General features: G+C 46.3%; 1 protein-coding gene across 1 annotated transcript; it reads left to right on the forward strand.

Annotated features, from left to right (window-relative positions):
- Window positions 1-5,511: 5,511 nt before the first annotated feature.
- On the forward strand, window positions 5,512-16,258 carry ADORA2A (adenosine A2a receptor). Its single transcript, XM_059827638.1, has 2 exons — window positions 5,512-5,906; window positions 14,362-16,258. The coding sequence occupies exons 1-2, from the start codon at window positions 5,557-5,559 to the stop codon at window positions 15,320-15,322; spliced, it is 1,311 nt and encodes a 436-aa protein (XP_059683621.1). The 5' UTR covers window positions 5,512-5,556; the 3' UTR covers window positions 15,323-16,258.
- Window positions 16,259-16,466: the final 208 nt, after the last annotated feature.

Genomic DNA, 16,466 nt, shown 5'->3' on the forward strand with positions numbered 1-16,466 from the left:
AGTTGTTTTGTGAATTTGCGTACTGCCTGTGAGCACATTGGCTCGTTTATTGTGACTTGATACTCTAAAGAAATGGGGAGAAACAAGATTTCTTAGAGACTTTGATTGAAAAGATAGGGAGATTCTCTTTGAGCTGAAGGGATTTCAAAGAGAGGATAAAAACTGACAAGCATCTCCCCCTCCAGGCTTTGGAAAGTAGGAAAGAAATGATTTAGCAGCGCCAATTTTTGTGCTTACGGCCATGTGTGAATTCAAGGTTTTTCCCTAAGGGAGTTAGGTAATCTGTACGTGGCTCGTACCTGGGAAGGGTCATGTTGTCAAAAGGAGATGCTAGATTGTGATCTGTGGAATGAGCCTCAATGAAGACTCCCCCATGGCCTCGTGAGCTGCCTGCTGCCTTGCTTACCCCATCCTGAAGCTCCTGAAGCAGCCAAGGAGAAACCAACCCTCTCTGGAGCCCGGGGAAGCTGCAGCCTGTCACTTATGTGCCCATAGACTGTCTCAGGTGCCCTGAGGGCTGCTGATCCCCTGGAGATTTTGCTGATGTCTGAGAGTAGCTGTCAAACTGAAGTGTCACAGGCATTGTCATATATGTCAGCCTGGCACACGGAGCAGAGAGCGCGTCTTCTCTGTGCCAGTGTGACAGAGCGTGGGCATCCAAACCTGGGATGCCTGCGCTCATCCTGAAGGGGCCTAGAGCAGGGAGTGAGCTTGTTCGAGGTGGGTGATTGGAACCAAACAGTGGCCAAGGTTTCACCTCGATGCCTTTGGCACTCAGGAGAGAGAAGGGGCAACACCTGAGTCCAAAGCCAATGGGAGATGCCAAACAAAAGCTTGCTTAGGCTCCAGTGGTGAATTGCTTCATGGGAACGTGCTGTTCAGATGCTTTATTGAATTTTCAAGGAGCAGTTTTTCATTGGGGCTGAAATACGAGAGAGAACAGAGTGTTCCAAGTCACTAAAAGCGAACAGAGCAACAGCTTTACAGGTTTGTGAGTGGCAAGAAAGGTTTATTTAATAATGGGAAAAGGCCGGAACATAGCCCAGGGTATCAAGAAAGAATTAATCCAATTAACAAAATAAAACACGGGCTTAAGAATTAATACTAATTGTAGCTGTCCAGCAGGTTGTATGATACAAGTTATTTTTCTTAAGCTTCAAGAAGTTTGCAATATTGATCCCTCAAGGGCCTGAGATGTTAAATATACACTTCCCCAGTGAGTAAAGCAGGTTGTTAATTAATTTTGTCTTGTCAGACCTGGTTGCTGAACCTTTGGGTCTTGCATGAAGTAGACGATTCTATAATACATTTTGCATTGCCCCTGGATATATGTCTTCTTCTCTAGGTGGTCTGTGTTTCATTTTGTCTCTGTGCAGTAAAGTTCTAGCCATATGAGCAGAAAGGCTGGGCCTGTTCTTGTTTTAAAACCAGTTGCAAATATTGCTACCATTAAAGTCTTGTTATCATGTTGGGCGAAAGCTATAGCAGGCTGACACTGCAAGAGATGAATGAGGGGAGATGGGTGAGTTCGGGTCAAACAGGGGAACCTCCCGGGTTGTGGCACCTTCTGTAAGTAGCAGGTGAGGCCTCTGATGTGCTGGGCTTGTGTGGCTAATAATTGCTTTTTCTGAAGTCTGTGGCTACCACAGAAGCACCAGTGCTGAAGCAGACACAAACTGTTGTTTTGTCGTGGCTGGGACACCTGCTCAGCTCCGGTCATTTCTCTTTGAGATGAGCTGGCTTTGCAGAACTCTCTAAGTGATTTCCAGCCCATCTGGTAGCAGAGAGGGGTGGAAGGACATGTTGTCCACTTCTGGACATAACATCTCACAGATTGCTTTGGAATAAATGGCTAGTGCTTGGGTTGACAATTCAGGCCACTGTTTTTGAAGGGAGATGGGAAACAAGGGGCCAAACAAACTCAAAGATAAAAAATTCAAAGTTAACATCAGACCATGAAACAAACAGTTGAAGCGGAAGGTTAAAATCTCTGTTGAGTCAGAAAACAGTATGTGATGTGGTCATTAAACTTCAGATTCGCCTGGACGCATTCCTGTGCAACCTGCTCTAGGTGAACCTGCTCTGGCGGGGGGGTTGGACCAGATGATCTCCAGAGGTCCCTTCCAGCCCCTGTCATTCTGTGATTCTGTGATTATGCCTTTTCAGGATATGTGCAGAGCTGTAGGTAATTCCACCTTTGTCTTGTGTTTAACAATTAGTGGGAGGGGGACCTCCGCAGCATAGGTTTGTTACTTCCCTCCATGTCCTGTTGGAAAATGTGTTCGAGATGAGCCATCTGGGATGAATATGGATTCATAATCCTACAAAAGGAAGCTCTGAAATGGGGAAGGATATCCCAGTAATTTCACTTTGATCTTCTTCACTGGGGTGTATGTGGCATGAACTTGAGGTGCAAGAGGAACATAGCAGGACTTTAACTAAATCCTGTCAGCATCAGGATTAACGTGACCAGTTCTCAAGCTGGCTCCTTTCAAAAAGCGGTTTCTTTAGTTCCTTTGACTTCATCTCAGAGTAGCTTGTGGGGGTGTTTATGGCGGTTTTATTTTACATAGCAGTAGTTTTGGCCCAAGTGTGTCACAGTAATTTGTTAAATTTTTCTAAACTTGTCCTGACACTGGAGTCTGGTCATGAGCTTGACCTGCATGGAAATATGTGAGCATGTTAGGAAGTGGGGACACGTATGCTCCCCCCTCCATTGCCACAGTATTAACCTGTCACCGTCTCTGCTGCCACGATGCGAAGGGACAGGGAGCTTGCCCGCGCTTCAGAGCCTTCAGGCACAGCCATATGTCGTACATCTGACAGGCACATACACTGTCTTTCTCTTACGGGCCTGTTTTGACCACTGCTTCCCCTATTTGGTTGGGTTTTTTTCTCCTGCCACCTTTTTCCTGTCTTTTTTTCACCCTTTCTTGCTCATACACACGCACAAAGCGTTGTTTATTTTTCATCTTGCCCTTTCTGTTTTCTTTCCCTCCAGATGTTCTTTATTTCTATCTTATATTAATCCTAATCCCCTTCCCTGGAAGTCAGGCTGGGGGGGGGGGGGGGGCAGGTAGTTTTCGGTATTGCTGCTTTGAAACAAACCTATTGGGATTTCTAATGGACAATCAGGTGCTAGCAGAGCGATGTAGGAGCATATCACTGACATCCCTGAAATTCAAGAAAGTAGAAGCAATCTTTAGGAGGTCAGTGGAAAACGGGGTTTTACTAAAGGAAGGTAGACAATATAGAGACATTTCGGTTTTTTTGTTCTTTCTTTGTCTTCCTTTGTTGATTTCTTCCACACAAATGAAACAAAACACATAAACAAGATTGCTGAAGGTGGAGAAAAAGCTAGGTTTTTGAAGCACGTCCAAACCACCAAGAATCATTCACTTTTCTTGCAAGTGCAGCATTAGCAATAGAGCTCTAAATCAATGAAAGGTCTAAAATTAGATTATATTCCTGAGATCAGATGTGAATCACAAGTTAATCATATTTTCTTTTATTATCACTGTCTTTACCCTTTTATTTTATCCTGAGAAATTAGGTTTCTTACTTGAAAACAGAATGAACTGTAAAGGCATGAAACCCTGCTGGGTTAGACACACCAGATCACCTGTGGATGGGGTCCCAAAATCTTTTGTTTTGGAGGTTCATGTTGCATCTGAAACTAAGCTCAGGTGATTTATCAGTTAGTGCTGTGTCTCTCTCTCACTTGGTCCCCTGATGTTTCAAGTAGCTGTTTTCTTAAATTAATGAGAAAATATTACTGCTAAAGCTTGCTAAACAAGGTTTAAAACCCACTCTGGAAGTGACAGGGTAGGACAGCAAACAATTATCTCTTGACTGTGGCTTGAAGCTCAGGGAACTGTATTCTCCATTGCTATATTTTTAGCTGAAACTGCGGTGAAATGCACCCATGTCTGAAAGCAGAGGTACGAGGTGACCCAAGATTAGTGTGCGAGTGAGGCGTGTGAGCATGTAGATGATGTGTATCTATTCAGATGAAATGGCAGCTGTAGGGACTATGTTTCCTTGCAAGTGGCACCAACTTTAGTCCCAGATTTGTGTGCATGATACTGCAGGGACATGAATATACCTGAGAGACGACATTGGCATTGTGCCTACGTGTGTGTTTCTGGAAAGGTGTATCTTGGTGGCTGTGTTTCTGGCTGGTTGTAGTTGAAGAATGATGCTGACCTGAATCTGTGGATGCAACAAACACTATGGACAATGCGGGTAAAATGAAAATAATGGATGGCTTATAGGATAATGATTTATGTGAACAAAAACGATGGTGTTGCAGGAGGGGAAGCTGCAGAGACCCTTGCAGAGAGTGTGCATGCTCAACGGGAAAGTCCTCAAAGATGTCACTGTCTGACCTTCCTCGAACTATTCTCCCTGCTGCTGATCGCATTCCAGTATCTGTGCACTTGAAGGAAAGACTGGGTATGGCAACAGAGTGGTGACCACACACGCCAGCAACATAACCCCCTTATGAATGAAGGTTCGTGTCATCGCAGAGCAACGCATTGGTGCAGCACGCTTTTGTGGCAAAAGTACATGAGGGTGGGCAGCACGTGATGGCTCAAGTCTTGTGTTTGTGATCAGAGGGAGACAGGTGTATGTAAAAAGGCTCCTCCACCTTTCCTCTGTGCAGTCACAGCACTTGCCAAGGCGTAATTAGTGGGCTCTCGTGTTTCAGGGCAGACTACCGAGCAGCTGCTGAAGTGCCAGCTCAGTTGGTAGCCTCGAAAACAAAACGTCCCTTGTTTCTCATCACCACTGTGAAATACTGCCTTCCTGAACCTTGGGTTTGGCCCTGCAGCTTTCAGGACAGACAAAATGTGAGATTTTTGCCAATGATGTATTCTTCTAGGTCTGTTTAATATCCGTTATCAATTTAATGTGCCACTTTAATGAGATTTTGCTTTTTCCATCTCCTCCGTAGAGCTGATTATTTAGTGTATGTGGTTGGTGTTTGTTTCTGTTTTTTTTTTTAAAGGAAGCTACAAGTGAAGAAGTTGAATGTTTGCTTCAGCTGAAGAGAATATTTCCCAAGTCCTAGTGGGAAAAGGTGAAAAAGAGAACCGGAGGGTGTTGCTAGTAGGTATGTACATGACAGGAAGCCATGACTAGCAGTGTGATTGTCAACAGGAAGCAAAAAGTAACAGCCGATGTGACGCTGCCATACAATACACTTTCTGTGTTGTGTTGCCTGCTGGACTTCGTGTCCTGGGGAGCAGTGTATGTCTACGTGAGATATTCTCCTGTCCATTCGTCTGCTGGAGTTTGAATTATTCTGCATCTGGTCAATCCACTTTGCTGGAGTTGGCAAGCCCTGTTTTCTTTTTTCTTGACACCTGCTACTGTAAAGGTCTTGAACAGCTATGGAGAGAAAAGGGTGCATGTGAGCAATCTTCACCGACTGGCAGCTGAGTGCTCTTCGGACCCCAGGCAGCTTTGAGGTGTCTTGGCTGTTCAGTGCTCTGCAGATATGAACGCTGAGCTTTTCTGGCACGTTCTCACGTTGGCCTGGTCGCTCTCACCATGCTAGTACATGGGAAAGAAGACTTCCTCTCAGATGTAGCTTACATCATCCTGGAACTGGTCATTGCGGTGCTGGCCATCCTGGGGAACATCCTGGTCTGCTGGGCAGTCTATTTGAATAGCAACTTGCAGAACGTCACCAACTATTTTGTGGTGTCCCTGGCTGCTGCTGACATTGCCGTGGGTGTGCTGGCAATCCCCTTTGCCATCACCATCAGCACTGGCTTCTGTGCCTTCTTCTATGGCTGCCTTTTCATTGCCTGCTTCGTCCTGGTCTTGACTCAGAGTTCGATCTTCAGCCTCCTTGCTATTGCCATTGACAGAATCATTGCGATCCGCATACCCCTCAGGTAAGCAGGGGTTGGGCTGGGGGGATGGAGAGGGGCTAGGGAGGTGAGGGATGAATGTCAGTGAAAACAACAGATCTGGAGATGGATCGAGGAAGGGAAAGTTCAATGAGGAGCAGCACTTTTTCCCTGTGTAATTTGAAAAAAACTTTTCTAGGTCTTGAAGGCTGCCTTGGCTGCTGGATTTTCTGGTGTCTTTTTTTCCAGTTCTTCTCTGTCCTCATATGGTGTGTGCCCATGGCACCACAACGGTGCTGCCTACGAGCTGCCATTCCGTATTTAGACAGGATCGTGTGGTAACTTCAATAACCAGCACTCTGAGCCGGAGCCAACAGCACCAGAAGGATCACTGTGGGAAAGTGGAGCTAAAGCAATACATGGTGGAGGGCAGAAAGGGGATGAGATCAACTTGTCTCCCTCCCCATGTGGAGAATGGGGCACTCTGCCTGCAGCTGTAGCAGCAGGGTTGTGGAGAGTGTGGATGGGGATTTTCTCTTAGGGGTCCATTAAATGTGAATGGAGGAGAAGCAGCAGGCTATGAGGAAATGGGCCTTGGGAAGATTTGGACTAGCTTAGGCATTGCCTCTGGAAGCAAAGCATGTATTAGGTCAAGGCAGAGGTTTGTCCCAACCCAGACCTGGAAATGGTTATTCTGTGGTCTCTACTCTGGAGTTTAAAGGAAGAAAAGGACGTTTAAATATTAGAGCTTGAAAGCTGAATATGACTAGCTGCTACTTTGTGTGCAACCAGGGAGGCTGATGTGGGACAAGGGGAAGTTTTGCCACACGCACGGGGGCTGCTACTCAGTTCAGTCTTCCAGAAGCACATTGTTGTGACGGGATATATCTGACCGTAGGTGTGGAGCGGCATCGTGTTTTGTGGGCTGGGTTTGAATGCTTTGTGACAATGCTTCCAAGTCATTTCGTAGCTTAGACACGTGCACTCTTCACTGGGTAAAAAACTGGCTGGACGGCAGAGCCCAGAGAGTCGCGGTGAATGGAGTCAAATCCAGTTGGCGACTGGTCACAAGCAGAGTCCCCCAGGGCTCAGTTTTGGGGACGGTCTTGTTTAATATATTTATCGATGATCCGGATGAGGGGGTTAAGGGCAGTCTCAGTAAGTTTGCAGACAACACCAAGTTGGGCGGAAGTGTTGATCTGCTGGAGGGTCGGAAGGCTCTGCAGAGGGGTCTGGACAGGCTGGAGCAATGGGCCCAGGCCAATTGTATGAGGTTCAACAAGGCCAAGTGCCGGGTCCTGCACTTGGGTCACAACAACCCCATGCAACGCTACAGGCTTGGGGACGAGTGGCTGAAAAGCTGCCCGGAGGAAAAGGACCTGGGGGTGTTGATCAACAGCCGGCTGAATATGAGCCAGCAGTGTGCCCAGGTGGCCAAGAAGGCCAACAGCATCCTGGCCTGTATCAGAAATGGTGTGGCCAGCAGGAGTAGGGAGGTGATCGTACAGCCCCTGTACTCGGTGCTGGTGAGGCCGCACCTCAAATCCTGCGTTCAGTTTTGGGCCCCTCACTACAAGAAGGATATTGAGTTGCCGGAGTGTGTCCAGAGAAGGGTGAAGCTGGTGAGGGGTCTGGAGCACAAGTCTGATGAGGAGTGGCTGAGGGAACTGGGGTTGTTCAGTCTGGAGAAGAGGAGGCTGAGGGGAGACCTCATCGCTCTCTACAACTACCTGAAAGGGGGTTGCAGAGAGGTGGGTGTTGGTCTCTTCTCCCAAGTGACAAGTGACAGGACAAGAGGAAATGGCCTCAAGTTGTGCCAAGGGAGGTTTGGGCTGGATATTAGGAGAAATTTATTTACGGAGAGAGTGGTGAGACACTGGAACAGGCTGCCCAGGGAGGTGGTGGAGTCACCATCACTGGAGGTGTTCGAGGAACGTGTGGACGTGGCATTGTGGGTCATGGCTTAGTGGGCATGGTGGTGTCAGGTTGATGGTTGGACTTGATGATCTTACAGGTCTTTTCCAACCTTAGTGATTCTGTGATTCTGTGATTCAGTAAGCTTGAAAGATGTAGAGGAAGCGCTGGGAGAGGCCGGTGCAGGCAGAGTGTAGGAGTCTCCCTCCTTCCCATCTTGTCCTTAGGAGGATACAGCATGATCTCAGGAATGGAGAGACTTGCTTCCTATCCTGCTGAACAAGAAGTGTAGCTGCATAAATGGAACAAATTTCTGTTTGCTGTGCTCTCAAGTTTGAGTTTCTGGACATCCTTACTCTTGTTGAGCTTAAATCACTTGTGTTGACCTGTGCAATTTAGTTTCGTCTCTTGTGAATACTTTGGTCATCCAGCACTTACATCGATTAACACAAACCTCCCATTCAAAAATAGAAAGCATTCTTTTCCTAGAGCTGCGGGGATTACCTTTCCATGTGGACCAGTGCAGCATAGTCTTTCCTGAAGCCTTGCCTCAGCAAGCTTGTGCTGCTATAACATTACTGTTAATTGTTGGTTTCCAAACCTATAGTCATACCTCTACTTTTGATGTAGTTGTAAGGAATAACTATTCCATTCCATTGTGGAGAAAACTCTATTGATATTAAATACCTATAAACTGGGACTCTCTCCACTTTTCTACAGTTCTACATATAAATGGTTTCGGTTTATAAACCAAAGTAATGGTAAATGGTACAAAGAAACATATGTAGAGTAGCCTTTGGGAACTTGCCTCTGAAATTATTTTGAGAAGGGCTAATGTCTTTAATGTCTCTCATAAGCTAACTCTGAAGACTTTTGCTGACAGTTTAAGCATTCTTATTGCTAGAGGATGACTTGCCAGGAAAAGGATTTTAAAAATCTGAATTTCTGCCCATTTTTGGGGGTATCTTTGTAACTATATTGTCTTGAAAATTTAATTTCCTGGAATAGCCAAGGTAAAGAGTCTTTTAGAAAAATCAGACTTCTTCAGCGCTGGGCACTGTACCGGTTTCACTGTTTTGTTTTTGAAAAAACAGAGCACACCCTCTTCCGCCCCAAAAACAGTGGAGTTTACTGGATGCAGAAACCCACAGGTAGATCCATGGGTTCATCCCCCTCCTTGTCCTCTACTGGTTTGTCCTTTTACAGTAGGAGCAAAGAACTTGTCAATTGTGTTTCCCCTTAAGAATTTATGGATGAATAAGCATTAGATTTATAGCCTCAGACATGTTGAGAAAGTGAATGCTGATTAGCTGAAGGGGGAAATGTGATATGATTCAGACTGCTCACATCCTCATTTTTTTCTTTTTCTAATATCTGGTTGTCTCAAAAATGTGTCAAACCATTGGAAGGGAAGTTCTGCCACTAAAGATGCAACGTTTTCACCCCATCCTTTAATGCCTGGGAAAGCCCCTTCTCTCCTCCTCAGAGGACAAGAAAGGCAACACCAGGCATTCCTCATATTCATTAGATGAATGCTCTTAAAAAAAAAATAAATCAGACTTCCTTCACTCTAGTGAAACAGAAAAGGACCAAACCTATTTTTTTCTTCTTCTTTTTCTTTTCAACTGTTCCATGTCTGATTTCTCCTAAGGAAGGTAACCGCATGTCTCAGTGAATACATATGTGGATGTGTATTCCCACACAAATAAACTGTCAGTATTAAGGAAGCAGAGAAGTGGGATTCCTGATACTGCTTGGTTTTGGACACCTCCGTACATAGAGTTACCTTTGGAATGATTTTTCTGTGGATAAAAGACCCTCCCCCCAAAAAATTGCAGTAAGGAAAGACATGTATAGGTAAAATTCAAAAATACATAAAAAACAATTTGTGAACATCTTATGGGTTCTACCTTTCAAATGATTAAAACATTGCATAGAATTTGATAAACTTTCCAAAAGTTCTCACACACTTTGCTTACTTCTGCCAGGTTTTGTACAAATGTAACACTCTGCAAGTGGCAATAAAGCAGTCCCAAGGAAGTGAGTCCGAGCCATTGTTCGGTCTAGGATAAAAGCCGAACTGTGTCTCTAACATGGCAGGTATCTGAAAACCTGCGCTCGCTGATATAAAACCCCTGGGTGTTCTAAACAAAACTGGCTGCAAGTCTGAGCTCCAGGATGAAGTCACGGGCCAAGAACAATTGCCGCTTTCCAGGCTCTTTGGTGCCAGCAAATGCTCCATGGGCACAGTGCCCAGCCACGTGTTTGTGTTGCAGGCATTTGTGGTAAAGATACTCCCGTGGTTAAGGACAGGTAGCTCCAATGCACTGGAAGGAGAGGAGAAATTTTTCTTCCTGCAGCCAAAAGGAAAAGTTTTCTCAGGTTACTGCTTGCTCTGTGTGCTGCATTCATTTGAGAACTGGCTTCTCAAAGTCTGGGGTAGGAAGAATAGGGGAGATGAACACAAACCCTGAATAAAGTATAGGACATGGAAGGGACCTTTGTGCTGAGAACAGTCTGGAACAGTCTGTTTCAACAGTTGCTTTAATTCTCTAGGGTTGCCTTTTCAAATGCTCATATATGAGCATCTGAGTCAGTGAATCAGGGATTTAATGTTTTATTGTCACTTTGAGCCATATCTGGACTTGTTTCTTTCTGTGCTCACCATAAACCTTTTGACTTTATGACAAGCGTTTCCTACGTGCGCTCATGTTTGTGTCAAATAGATTATGGGCAGATTCAACCTAGTATGAAAGAAGACTAATTCATTTCCTCCTTTGAACAACCATGGGCATGGCTTTGAAAGTAGTGCCAGTTGTCTGTGGCTTCACGGGCCGCAATGGAACTTGCTGTTACCAAGGTTTTAGTCTGGAAGCTGATCGTGCCATGAGCAAAAGAACAGCGCCTGCCCACTGTTATCAATTCTGCTGTTTAGAGCTCTGTGCCCACCTGTGGGATCCCACCCTACCCAGTCGCCATCACGTAGACAAGCACTACTATCAGTTAGCACCTGGTAATAGGGGAGAAAGTTTCTTGACTGGGAGTTCTGGGAAAGGGTTGTTTTGGTGGTGCATGAGAAGGTCTGGGTTTGGTTTCTTGCTCTGCCACAAGATATCCTGGATGATCTGGGATTGTCAGTGTCTCACATTTCCAGATACGTGTAATAAGGATAGAATATCCTCCTTTTGTCTTGCCCCCTATGACTGCAGCTGCCTGAGGTGGGGGCTGTTGAGGGATGTGCTCAGTGAACAGTGTTTTGTAGTGATTTGTTAAAAACTGTTGAGCACAGCTGGAATTCAGATTAAAGCCCAGTGCCCTCAACGCTGAGCACAGGCTTTCTGGTGTGATGCAGTAAAGGTGGCTGAAATGTGCTCTGTGCATGGCAGAGCCATCTGGCCAAGATGGGCAGTGCTGTCAAGCAGAGGTGGGTTTGGAAGACAAGCAGCAGGTTGGTTGGATGCTGTGGCGATGAGTTAGGCCAGCTACGTATCATGCAATGTATGGAAAGATTTTAACTTCTGCCTGAGGACCCTGTGGTTCTGATACCAGTTCTCTCTTCCACCCAGCTTCATAGTTTACGAATCAGACTGGTGAGGTACTACACTTTTTGCAGGAATCATTGTCTTGATGACACAGAGCTGAGGCCAAGGACCCAGAAGCGTCACATCCTTAGCCAAGCTACTTTAGGCAGCACAGGTGAGTTGTGCATTCACCAAGGGCAGCTGTTCTCCTGCAGTCAGTTTGCAAGCCTGATGGTTGGGAGAGCAGCAGGGCAGGTGAGATTATTTCGGGGAAAACATCCACAATTTTCTGTGTTTGCAAAAGTGAGGTTTGTTTTCTGGAGGAGTCTGGTGCCCCTAAGCCCACACCCAACTCCACCATGAGTGTCCCTGTGCTCTGCACTAATGTTCTCTGTGTCTGGAATTTCACAAGTAGAAGTCGTTGTTTGTGTAGCAAGTCCAGTATTTCCAGGAAGCATGAGAACTGCTTGTGCACAGACAATCCAGTGCTGTCTGGACACATCAGACATGCTACAAAGTCACCCGCCAAGTATGCAGAACATGGGCTGTAGGTGTAACCAGCTCCATTCAGCAGGCTGTGTCTCCTCCATAAGTGCCGGCAACTCACAGCATAGGTAATGCTTCTTGGAAGCCCTGAACTTACCATGTAGAGCTGTACAGCACTGGGGATACAGAGAGTAGCTTTGAACTGGCTGCTGTGAGCCTAGAAAGGTGCCTAGATAGGTGCACAAACTCTTCAATGCCAGCCTGGTGACACCTCTAAGTGGCCAAAAGGAATGAGTCCAGGAAAGTCCATCTGGACAATAACCCTACCTCAGTCAAGTCAGCCTGCGGTGTGGTCCTGGAAATCATGTGGGTCCTAGAAATCAAGCTCTCCCAAAGGAATGGACACATCTCAGTGGGTACTTGGACAACATAGTGCCACACACTGTGTGATGAGGTGCTGTGAGCTTTCTCTCTTAACCCTTGGAGATACTGAGCAAGGCATTGTGGAAATGCACTCACTGATAGCTTAGTAATTGTCACTGCCAGCATAATACACCGCAGCTGGAAAGCAAGAGGCTGCTTGGGTTAAGCGCTGTTCCTAAGCCTTGTAACGTTTGTTGCATGGGAATCCCCAGAGGGTAAGAGGGAGGGAGAAGCAAGGGGGGGTGTTTGCCTGGAGCAGTAATGAATATATTTTTAGTGGAAGGGAATGGACAACTCTAGTCGTGGGATAACAGCTGCACAATTTCAAAATTCCTCTGACAAGATGTAGCCAATTCCAGGGCTGCAGGGTTTTGAGGGGTTTGTTTTGTTTTTTGTTTTTCCAAGCTTCAAGTGCCTTCAGCCAATCTCTTGCTCCCTGAGTGTACTTTTCAAAGCACAGATGCTGTTTTGCTGTGTTGATGAGGTCTGAACGTGAGCAGTTCCCTGCTACCATCCATGCCATGCCCTTAGCATCCCCGAAGCATTCAGCAGGATCCATTGCTGGAGAAACCTTTTTATCTCTCAAAATCAGCTGAAGCCCTCCCTCATTTCTGGAAGGAGGATTTCAGTGTCTTTTGGGTACTGGGAATTGTGTGGTTAGCTCCCTCACCCACTCCCTCTTTTCTGATTTTTGAAATGCAACTGAGGAAGGGAGACTCAAGCCTGCCAGGTCTTGTGTGGAGCCAGGTTTTTTCCAAGGCCCATTAGCAGGGATTTAAAGCACGTGCAGGATCTCCATTCTGTATTGTGCCCGGCAAAAGCAGCTTCTCTCCTCCCCTGTCTTGAACTTGCATTGGGATAGGAGCATTAACCTGTGGGAGTAACTATTTCATTGAGAGATGGAAAGATTTCTATGGCTTGTTGGATTATTTATTTTTTTGACGTTTGTTTGCTGAGAGAATTCTGGGGACAGAGGGAGCAGGAGCATTGCGTAAACACTGGGAGCCCAGTGCTACCATTCTGTGATCACAGACACATGGGGTCAAGTACAGTGTGGGACCCATGTGGGACAATGTGGGAATCCGGCCATCTACTTTCTATGCTAAGCATTACCAAGGGAAGGAAATTGCATTGAAATGTTAAACTGTTGCCCTGATTCACATTTTCAGAGAGAAGAACTGGTGGAGTCAGCTCAGGACTCACAGTAACCTGTGAGGCCTTGGGAACCGGCCGATATTTCAGACAAATAACGGTCCCTGGTTGCACTGTCAGGTTCTTACCATGTTGCTTATTGTCTCTTTCAACAGATCTTGGAGAACTTACTGCTAAGAGCACTGGCTTCAGCCAGGCATATCAATACCTCCACCACTGAAGTCCCCTTTGGTGTGTGCAGTGCAGCCCACAGCACACTTGTAGTCAGAGCACTGTCCTCAGCTTAATTCCTCCTTTCTGAGAAAGACATGGGGTCAGCTTAGCCGGGCTGGTGAGGAAAACTGCTGACTTGTCTCAGTTATTTAAGGAAGGTGGTGGTGCTGGCCTTTTTGAAAGTGCCATTGTAGAACAGAGTGAAGTGCTGTGCAACGGAACGCCAGCCTGGCTTCTGCAACTCAGTCAGCAGAACTTCCCTGGTGCACACCTGAACATGGACACAGGGCTGATGGCACTGTGCCTCCAAGTTCTTTTGTGCTTTTTGGCTTACGGATTGACTGCAAGACAGACCTAGCAATTCCATGTTACAAGGCTGCTCCTTTGCCAGAAATTAGGAACTACCTCAGCCTTCGGCAAGAGAGCCACGGTGGTCTTCATCACCAAGAGTCAGAGCAGAGCTGTTGATTATCCAGGCTGCAAGGTCTATGTGCATGACCAAGTGGACCTGTGGGGTGAAGGAACACAGATGAAAACTGTATTAATTTTCATGTTTTTCTGTCACCTATTCACTGCCTAAAGGAAAGGGGAGGGAAACAGGTGGCATACAATGTCACCATAGAGTCCTTGCTGTGCTGTGTTGTGCTGCGTGGGTTCTGCACAACAGGTCAAAGGCCCATCTGAAGAAGCAGGTGCCTTTCTTGCTGTCTTCTGGGCCATTGGGAAGTTGCTTGGGTGTCAGGGGCTTGCTGAATGATACTGATGTAATTCCCATTTCCTCTGCTTTATAGGTACAATGGCTTGGTGACTGGCTCTCGAGCTAAAGGTATCATTGCCATCTGCTGGGTATTATCTTTCATCATCGGCTTGACACCAATGCTAGGGTGGCACAATCGCTCCCAGATCGAAGAGCTGGGTTCCAATAAGTCCTCTCCCATCAACTGCAGCAACAGTATGGTGGCATGTCTCTTTGAGGCTGTGGTCACCATGGAGTACATGGTCTACTACAACTTCTTTGCCTGTGTGCTCTTGCCCCTCCTTCTCATGTTTGGCATCTACTTGAAAATCTTCATGGCAGCCCGGCGACAGCTCAAGCAGATGGAGAACAAGATGGTACCCGGGGAACGTTCTCGCTCCACTTTGCAGAAGGAAGTCCATGCAGCTAAGTCTTTAGCCATCATTGTTGGGTTGTTTGCAGTCTGCTGGCTTCCACTACATATTATTAACTGCTTTACCCTTTTTTGCCCAAATTGTGCCCATGCTCCCCTCTGGCTGATGTATCTGGCTATTATCCTGTCTCATGCCAACTCGGTTGTAAATCCTCTAATTTATGCCTACCGAATCAGGGAGTTCCGATACACCTTCCGTAAAATCATCAGCCAGCACATCCTGGGCCGGAAGGAGCCGTTCAAGGCAGGAACAGCCAGCTCTAGGAATTCCACTCATGGTGGGGATGCAGAGAACGCCAGCATACGAATCAGTGAGTATGCATTAGAGGTATACACCAATGGAGAGATCCCCAGGGATCCTGAAAAGCAGGACTTAAACAAATGCAAAGCCAGCTTGGAATGGCACCAGAATGGAAATGCTCTGGACGTGGAGACAAATGGGCATCTCCCACATTCCTGCAAAAATGGGATTCTCTCAGATGCATGCATGAACAGGGAGCTTCACAGTGAAGAGCTAATTGATGCCCATATGTCTTACTCTGATCTAGAAAGAGCAGCCTTTGCGGCAGCTGATGTTTCCTGATGAGACATTCAAAGTCTTCCTGGTAGAATTATTTTTTTCCATTGGTGACCTCTGCCATGGCAGAAAGGGAGGTTGGGGGGCGGGGGGAGAGGTGTGTATTCAGATTGCTGTGGAGAAAGGGGTCCCTACCCAGGACTGTTGGAAGGACCCTAAATACTAGACTGGAGAAAAGCCAAAAGACCACTGAAACGCACTAAGGAAGGAGGGACATGTTACCCATCAATGACCTGTCGCCAAGAGCAGTGCCAAGGTCAGAGATGGCATTCCAAGTTCAGCACTGGGAGACTCTGCTGATGCAGGGCATATCATGACATTATGCTGTACTGTGTGTCTGTGGTTGTATGTCGGTTTTGCTGTCTTTACCAACAGAAATAAAAGCGTGGCTGGAAGTATTCACTGAATTGCAAAGAGCAACAGGGAGGGGCCTTTAGTACTTTGGCCCTGCAACAAATGGAAGGGGGATAGCAACATCTATTGGTCAGGAAGAATGCCAGCAGCTGCTTGGATAGGGAAGGAATTTACCTGATGGGAACTCTGGATACCTTCAACCATGGCATTTTGTCTTTCAGTTCATGTTTTTAAAGCTTATACTGCAACAGGTTGCTTGAATGTTTTTTTTTCTTGTCTTGATAAGATAACTTTATATTAAGTTATAAAAGATGGGCAAGAACTCATATCCATTCCCTGAGCGCTCAATGTTCCAGATGCACAAGACAAATATAACCTCATAGCTCTCCACTTTGTCTAACAAGTAATGAAAACAGAGACTGTAATATGGATTTCCCTTAGCGAAAGGGCTGTTAGCAGGACTTGGTGCTGCAGACAGCAGACAAGCAGCCCAGGTTGTGGTCTGTTCACCAGGGTGGTCGTGGCCGAGGTGTTGTGAAGAGCTGTTGGATGTGTGAGCAGTCTGTAGGCTGGTGGGCACTGTCTGCTTTTTCCCCCTATGTCTGTGCTTGTCCTTCTGGGCTCCTAGAATGAAAATTCTTTCCATGGCCCTAAATATGTGTGAGGGGAGCTAATTTTCCATGTTTTGGTTGTTTTCACCCTCACTCAAAAGGCTGTGGGATTTTTTTCTTCTTTCTTGGTGTAGGGAGGAACACACACACATACCTAACACTTATTTTTGAAATTCCAGTGAGCT

This window comes from Gavia stellata, chromosome 21 (assembly GCF_030936135.1).
Source record: "Gavia stellata isolate bGavSte3 chromosome 21, bGavSte3.hap2, whole genome shotgun sequence".
In the NCBI taxonomy this organism is placed as follows: domain Eukaryota; kingdom Metazoa; phylum Chordata; class Aves; order Gaviiformes; family Gaviidae; genus Gavia; species Gavia stellata.